The 8478-nt window shown below is 40.4% G+C and overlaps 1 protein-coding gene across 1 annotated transcript in view; it reads right to left on the reverse strand.

Annotated features, from left to right (window-relative positions):
- The window catches only part of TRPC4AP (transient receptor potential cation channel subfamily C member 4 associated protein), a 36843-nt gene extending 28819 nt beyond the window's left edge, over positions 1 to 8024 (reverse strand). The window contains exon 1 of the mRNA XM_007419884.4: positions 7767 to 8024. Coding sequence (XP_007419946.1) covers positions 7767 to 7928 — 162 coding nt within the window. The 5' untranslated portion in view covers positions 7929 to 8024. The remainder of the gene's footprint in view (positions 1 to 7766) is intronic.
- Positions 8025 to 8478: the final 454 nt, after the last annotated feature.

Genomic DNA, 8478 nt, shown 5'->3' on the forward strand with positions numbered 1-8478 from the left:
ATAGGATTAGAATTTTCACTAAATGATAATTTGAAGAGTGTTTTTTTCTTTTTCAGAATTTGAAATCAAGAAATGTAGACAGCAATTGAAAGCATTTTAAATAGTAAATTCAATACATCAGTAGCAGTGTATTCTTATACGATTTATTGGGTTCTATCTATGTATCTGTCAACCATTAGTAATTTCCCCCTGTCCATACTTTCTTCATTAAAGTAACTGTAGCTTATAAAAGACAATGTTTCAGTGTAACATTTAGGGAACAGTAGAGTTTAGCAAAGAAAGTAAGAGAAAGTAATCCCTCCCTTAGTTTTTGCTGACTTAAAATTAGGAAGTTATCTAATTCTTGTCCTATTGTAATGTGAGCACTTCAGCCATTTTAGAAATCTTGCATTCCTTGTGTTCCTTGCATCAGTTACTAAACCCCTATAAAATTCATCCTTTGTTTCTAGAAAACTAAGTAAAGAAAAGCAACTAAGAGTAAATAAAGAGAAGAACTGACAAGGTAAGAGAAAGAAAATATTTTCAAGTATTTTTTTAGTTGCTGTAGCAGTATGCCACCATTATAAAACAGCAAATTTCACATATGCAAGACATATAATGCATTTAACAGTTTGCTTAAATAACTCTGTGCAATACTTTGTAACACTGCAATACTTTGTGTTAAAAACTGTTGTAAGTCCCCAACAATGAAGCTTTATCCCTGGGCTAGCAATGTGAAGTCCACTGGATGAGGGTCTGTTCTGCATACCTTCCTGTACTTGATTTTCCTGGGGCAGACAGAATTCCATAAAATTCTGTGTGCACAAAAGCATTGTTTTTTTTAAGGCACTTCTCCCAGCTGGTGAGCAGGATATATGTATAAAGTGTGCATGAAGGTGTGTGTGTGTATGAATGACTATATATATAAAGTTAAAAGATATAAAACAGAAAGTATATTTCTAAAAGGAAAGGTAGGAGCATTAGATGGGTGTAGGGGAGCATAAAGGTTAGTATGTGGCAGACTATATCTATCAAATTACAGAGCACTCTAGTATGACGAACTAGATGTTCATTAAGACTAGTTTATGGCACAGGTCATCATCTGACACATTTTAATCACTGCTGTGCAGAACCTGGCAACATTATATGTTGTAGCAGGGTTGGCATCTGAAAGCAGTAGGGAGGTGTAGAATTGTCCTGTGTGCCCTGGGTATTTATGCAGTGAGATGAGGCTAGTACAAATGTCTCTATAGTACAGGCACTGGAGAAGCACATGCTCTGTTGTTTTTGTGTGTCCAGAGTCCCAGGGGCACTGTCTCTCTGGGTAAGGAATCTTCCTGTATCAGCCTTCAAGGTCAGCTGAGGGGAGGGCATGACATTGTGCCAGAGTAAAGGCCCTCTGGTGGTTAGGTACTTTGAGTTAAGTATGTCATAGAGGAAGAAGAGTACCTGTTGGATTCACTGGCAATAAAGGTTGGGGACCTGGCTAGATCCAATTGGCGCTCTGTGCCTGCTACATGCTGTTTTGTAAGCTCTTTGGCTTGATCATATCCCATGCAGGAAGGAATGGAAATGCCAGAGCATACATGAAAAAGGTAATATGAGATTGGCAGGGGCTACATTTGGGTAGGGTAAAGTATTTATTTATTCGTTTATTGGGGTTATATCCTGTTCCCATTATTTGGAGCAGTTTAAATATCTTATTTTCGTAAATAAGGTTAAAAATATACAAATTAATTATAATGTAATAATACATATCAAAATTTAACACCAGAGATCAATAAAATAAACCAAATCAATAAAAACAAATGACCAAATAAAACAGCTCAACTTCAATCAACCCCCAGATTATGAGCAGGTATACTTTGCATTATTTCTGCCCCTAAGGCCTGCTGAAAAAGCCAAGTTTTAATGGCCTCTCTAAAACCCAGTAGGATAGGGGCCATACAAATCCAGAGAGAATGTTGTTCCAAAGAAGGGGGGGGGGGAGATTGAAAAGGCCTTCAATTATGACAATCTCTGAATGAGAGCCCCTTCTATCTGATTTTATCAGATGGATACAAACAATTGGGAGAAGGTAGTCCAGAGCCATTAGACTCTAAGAGTTTGCAGGCACCAGTACAGAATCTCAGTTACATCACCTGTTCGGCCAGGGGTCCAGATGCAAAGATGGCTATCATCAGTATTTATTTATTTATATTTCAAATTTAGTCACTGCCCATCTCAATGAGCAACTCTGGGCGGTTTACAGTAAAAACAAAAACAAATATTGGTTAAAATACTGGTTAAAATACAATAAACCAATGTTCAAGTAATAAATAACATCTTCCAAGATAATTGATGGTAAGTAACGGTTGTTAACCTGCGGGATGACAGATGACCTCCCCCAGTGCTTTCATACAGAAACTAAACAGGAGTGGAGAAAAATGCTGAACCCTGTGGCACCTGATACACAAGGGGCTTCAGACTCAATTTCTCCTTCTCCATCACCATTGATTTGAACTGCCCCCTCAAGGGGGAGGAGAATCACTGCAATACCAACTTCCAACTCCAAAGGAGAACCAGAGGTGGTTCAAGAAGATAGCACGATTGCTGGTATTAAAAGAAGGTCCTCCTCTCTGCAGAGGCTGGTAGCACTGATCAACTCAAGATCAACTGCAGAGTGATCTGACCCTCACAAGGGAGAAATTGACCTCCTATATTCAGATCATATCACATCAAATCAAGTGATTTTTAAATATAAAGAACATCACTTTAAATTGCACCCAGAAGCAAGCTGGTAACCAATGCAGCTCTCAAAATAATGATTTTACATGAGTAGATCACACGAGACACATATCGCTACTCTAGCCACTGTAATCTTGATCAGCTGTAGCTTCCTCCCAAGTGAGTTGGGCCCTAATGATCTGGGACAGGTCCATGGTAGTCATGAAGACAATGATCTCCTAGGTTGCCTCAGACTCCCTCCTTGAGGAATACATATTGAAATCACCCTGTATCATAATTTGGGGGACTCCACTACCAACCTAGCAATGAGGTCATGTACAATATGCTGAAAAGTTGCTGCACGGCAAGGAGGACAATACAACAGCAACAATCTCAACTTGTCCCTCAAGCCCAACTTCAAACACAAGGGCTTACATCCAGTTCCCTGTGGAAAAGAGCCGCTAGATGCCACCAGAGTTTCTTGGATAACAATAGCCACCTCTCCTTCCTGGGTTTTTGGCTGAAGCCAAGCCTGGCACCTTAGATGGGCATATTTCCAAGACAAAAATACCAACCTTCACCCATTCAGGTTTTGGTAATACAAACCAGCTCTACCCTTTCATCTACAATAAGATCATGGATGAAGTAAGATTTATTACAGGCAGACCTGGCATTTAACAGAAGCAGCCAGGAACCAGAGGATCCAAGGATCTGGTAGCGGTTGAAGTATTGAACTAGGCATGGGAGACCTAGATTCTAATCCACCCTCAGCTATGAAAATTCAATGGGAAACTTCCTGGGAGACTGTTATTTTCTCTCAGCCCAACCTACTTCACAGAGTTGTTGTTAGGGAGAAAAATAGGAGGATGGAGCATCATCATCATCAAAATTTGTACACTGCCTGATTCCCAGCTCCTCAGGGTGGTTCACGAAGTAAAAATGTCTATGTCACCTTGAGGTCCTATACAAAATGTGGGATATGAATTAAATAAACAAGCCAACTTAATAAACAAGCCCAAAGTCATGTATGTGAGATGAGTGGCAAATCAAATCAAATCAAATCAAATCAAATCAAAGAATGAATAAATACATGCACAGAAAAGTGCTTCTAACATTCTATGAAGGGCCAGGTCCACACAGTGGTTATGTTCTGATGGTATTCAGGACATTTACTCAAAATTTTAAATGTGCCTGTGGCTCCAGAAAGGATGGAGATCCTTACTTTACCCAATTTGAACTCAACTGCTTGAGCAATCAAAATAGGATCAAAATAAAACTTTCCATAAAATAGTATCTATAGATTGACAAAGAATAGACACATACACAGTTCTGCATCTTTTAATACCATCACTTGCAAAGTGAGAGCCATCAGAAGATCTGTGACACTCAGATGCAGCAAGCAATCCTACTGCCAAGTTTTGTGCATTCATTATTGGAATAAAAAATATTCTAGGTAATATTTCAAGTTTCTCTCCTTCTCAGTTATATCACTATACATACTTATACATTTATGCCAACAATGCTTCCACATGAATGTAAACTTTTCCATAACAGGCAAGATTTGAAAATCCAATTGTCATTCAAGTGCTAATTCAAATACAAAGAGGGTTCTGTATACTGAGACAGGCTATACCGTGTGACTCTAATTCCAACTGTCTTCAGTACCAAGCAGCTGGTAATCATTTACAGAAGAAAGCCATTGATGTTTATTCAGGAAAGTGTAAAATGACAAATACTTTTACTGAAATACTGAAAAGTATACTATTAGTCTAGTAATCTAGTATCTGTAATGAATTAAATGGATTTAAGACATACTAAGTTCACTGCTGGTACTAGATTACTTCCCTTTTTATTTTATGCAGTTTTAGCTACCTTTATCCAACATATTCCTGCCCATCCTGTGAGATCATCTAGAGGGTCTCTGCTTATGTATCATCCCAAGGAGAGGTGAGAGGGATGTAGGTCAGAAGATAGGCTTTCTTGGTGGTTGCTCTAATGTTGTGAAATAAACTACCTCAAAGATGAATTTGGTTCCTTTGATTTTAGCATTCAGGAAGGCACTGAACATTCTTCTTTTAAAGCAGCCATTTGCTACTTGAATTCAATGAGTGGGCAGCCATTACTTGTTATGCTTTGATGTGGGGAGGGGTGTTGGAAAAAGAGATTTTCTTGGGAAGGTTAGATTTAGTTACAAAGAGATGGATGTTCTATTTTGTTTTAATGGTATACTGCCCAGATTTTTGTTGAAAGCATAGTACTGAAAATTTGTAAAAGAAATAAATGCCACTGCCTTCATTCTTACAAAAACAGATGTTTAATGTCAGTCACTATGTATATGCAATGTGATTTACATGCTTTATTTTGATATAAATGGCAGCAGGCATATCTTAAGATATTATAATGTCTCATCTCTGCTAAAGCCCAGCAAATGTCATACTTAAAGAAAAATAGATCTCACTGCAAACACAAGTTTGCTATAAAAAGCAAGTACAGTGAAAGTGCCAGGTACAGTTTAAATATGATTTCAGCTAAAAATATCTTGAAGAGATATGTTTTATACAGTGATATAAATATTGCCTTTTCTGTTGCTTGTATGGCCAAATATTTGTTATCCATTGTACATTCCACAGTGATAAGTCTCTATAAAATTCATAATCTACACTTTCTAGAAGTGTTATGCACAAGAAGATGGTAATATTTTTGTTCTGTAAAACTCTGGCAGGGTGAAGTGTCTGGCTGAAGGAAAGTGGTTCAATATTAAATATTAGAAGTATTAAAAGTGATTTAGCTGCATATATTAAAATATGGTATAAGTAGAACTGCTCGAAATCACTAATGTATGAATGGTAATGACAAATTGCTGAAAGTCAATTTAGATAGCAGCAAGATATAAACACAATAAATAAATAAATAGCAGAGATCAAACTATACTGATGTTCAAGGGTATTATAATATACAGGAGCAGAATCCTATAACTGTTTGTCAAAACAACAGCACTTATTCATCTAAAACAACATATATTTAAACTACAAACATATATGCTGTTTGCATGAAGCGCAACTTTGTGTTGTGCGGCACTTATGCCCCTTCCTCGATCGGGAGGCCCTCCGCATGGTCACTCATGCCCTGGTCACCTCCCAGCTGGATTACTGCAATGCGCTCTACATGGGACTACCCTTGAAGAGTATCCAGAAGCTATAGCTGGTGCAGAATGCAGTGGCACGGACAGTTCTGAATGCCCCTGGGGGGGAGATATAACACCGCTGTTACGCGAGCTGCATTGGTTGCCCGTCTGCTTCCGGGTCCAATTCAAGGTATTGGTTATCCCCTTTAAAGCCCTTCATGGCACAGGACCAGGTTATCTGAGGAGCCATCTCGCCCCTGTTATATCAGCCCGCCCCACTCGGTCTGGCAGAAGGGGCATGTTGCAGACCCCACCAGTCAAGGAATTTCGACTGGTGGGATCTAGGAAGAGGGCCTTTTCTGCTGTGGCCCCTGCTCTGTGGAACAACCTACCTCCCAAAAATCTAGGAGCATTTCTTGGAGAATTAAATATTGACAATTAACTTTAGAATGTGACCATTTTACTGCTACCCAGATGTAGGTAAAAGATTTCTGAAATTTTAATGTAGAATGGGCTCTGAAAGAAAACAGCCCTAGGGCTAAAAAAATAAAAAATCTCTAGCTAGAGGATTCAGCTGGTAATATGGATATATATTTAAGATTTAAGGGAGCTTTATATATCTTTTTTCTAAAAATACAGTATTCACTGTAGGATAAAAATAGAAAATAGTGTGTGTGATTGATACAAAGTACATAATACATATGGATCTCAGCTAAATAAGCAGGATTTGCTATAGCTCTATCTTTGATATTAACCTTTCTCATTTCTCTATGAAAATATCTTTAAACTAAGGATTCTATTCTGATGGAATAAAATTAATGCTTTATTTTCTCCCATTTCCCCACTTTTCTTTTCCAACCTTGTAACACAGCAGTAGCAATAACCTCCAACCATGAAAGTTATCAAGAGCAGTTCCATACAAGTCTTCTGGCAATGGAGAATTAAAATAGGGTTAATGTAACTCACAGCCATTTATATAACCTGAAAAGTGTAGCATCAACAGTTTATAGCTCTATCATCATTTGCATAGAATAACTTAAATATTCACTATCAAAGATTATGGATGCAAAGTTCATACCAAAGAAGTTGTCAACATCTGTAAAAAAAAGGCAAACTGGAATCTGATAAAGCACAAAATGCATGTGGGGAAATGCATCCCCATAGGTTTAAAATGCACTCAAAAATCTAAGACTTTAGGAGGAACTAACATCTAATGTCAGCTTTTCACACTGTTTTAGAAACAGCTTTGGGTTATATATAATCTGATGGGGAAGTCTGAAGGCATGAGAGTAAGACTAAATGAGAGATGACACCCACTGGTTTCATTCAACCTGAATGTCTGTAATAAGATGCTGAACATCAGTAGTTACTAACATTCTGCCCTTGTACAGAAAAGTCAGACACAAATAACAATCAAATCACAGCAGCAATTCCTGAGAGCCAAGGAAGCTGGCTGGGTGACTTTGGGCTAGTTACTCTCTCTCAGCCCAACCCACTTCACAGGGTTGTTGTCATGAGGAAAATAGGTGGCAGGAGTATTAGGTGTGTTCGCCACCTACAGTTTTTTTATGAGAAAAGTGGGATAAAAATCTAAGGAGGAGGAGGAGAAAGGGGAGTAGCATACAGGCACCAAGTGTGCGCCTTGTGTATGGAACAGGATGCTACCCTTTGCTAGCAATTCTCAAGACCCAAACTCCATCTAGCCTTACTTTATTTTTTTAAAGCTAAAATCGATAAGGCTCCCGCCTCCGCAGAAAAGCCACCACCCTCCCCGGCGCCTGGAAATGGAGGGAGGCATCTCCTTTCCTACTCATTATTCCCCCCGAAGCAACCCGAGGGCCTAACCCGGCAGAGCGCAGCCCCTCTGAGGGGGAAGGAGGCGTGGGACCGGTCGGTCCGAATCCTCCCACCCCACTTGGCCCAGCCACCCCGCGGAGCCCGACTGAGCCTGTAATACCTGTGACCCCCGCGTCAGGCCCCGGCCGCTGAGCTGTGCATGCCGAAGCTGGGCCAAGATGTTGATCGGCCCTCTCTTTGCTCCACGCCGGCCAAGCATGCAGGAAGCGGGGTCCACTGCTGGTGGCAATGCAGCTCCTGCGCCTCCTATCGCGGCTGCCATAGTCGCTTTTGCCCCCGGCCAGACGCAAACAGGAAGCGCCTCTCCTCTAGGAGCTTTGTACGGGACGCCTTCCGGGCTGAGGCCACAGCGCCATCAGCCGTCTCCTCATAGGTGGGACGGCGACAGGAAGAACGTATTCGTTTCCCTAAAGGATGATGGGAAATGAAGTCTTTGGGCATAACTAGTGACCGGCATATACTAAAAGATGAGAGTAAGACTGAGCAATGTCAGCAAGAAGGAAGATGCTGCTGTTATATCGTCTTCCGCAATCAAAGCCGGCACTTCCGGTCTCACGTCATCCGAGCCGCTGCTGGGATGGAGATTGGTGTTCTCTGATCTTTCTTAGTTTTTTTCTGCGTCTGCTGCTGTCTAGCGGTCGTCCTGATTTTGATCGCCCAGATTGAAAGCCCTAATATCCATTAGATGGTCTCGGCCCTGTTCCCCCAAAGAAGCTCCGTTTGCGAGGAACGGGGACCGGCTCTACAAGGCTGCTGTTATTTAAGCTCTTCTTATTTAGTGAATTTACAGTATATGCCTCCCAGCGACCCGG

This window comes from Python bivittatus, unplaced genomic scaffold (genome assembly GCF_059951505.1).
Source record: "Python bivittatus isolate LINGU-HERP-01145 unplaced genomic scaffold, Pbiv_v1 ctg000700_np1212, whole genome shotgun sequence".
Lineage (NCBI taxonomy): Eukaryota > Metazoa > Chordata > Lepidosauria > Squamata > Pythonidae > Python > Python bivittatus.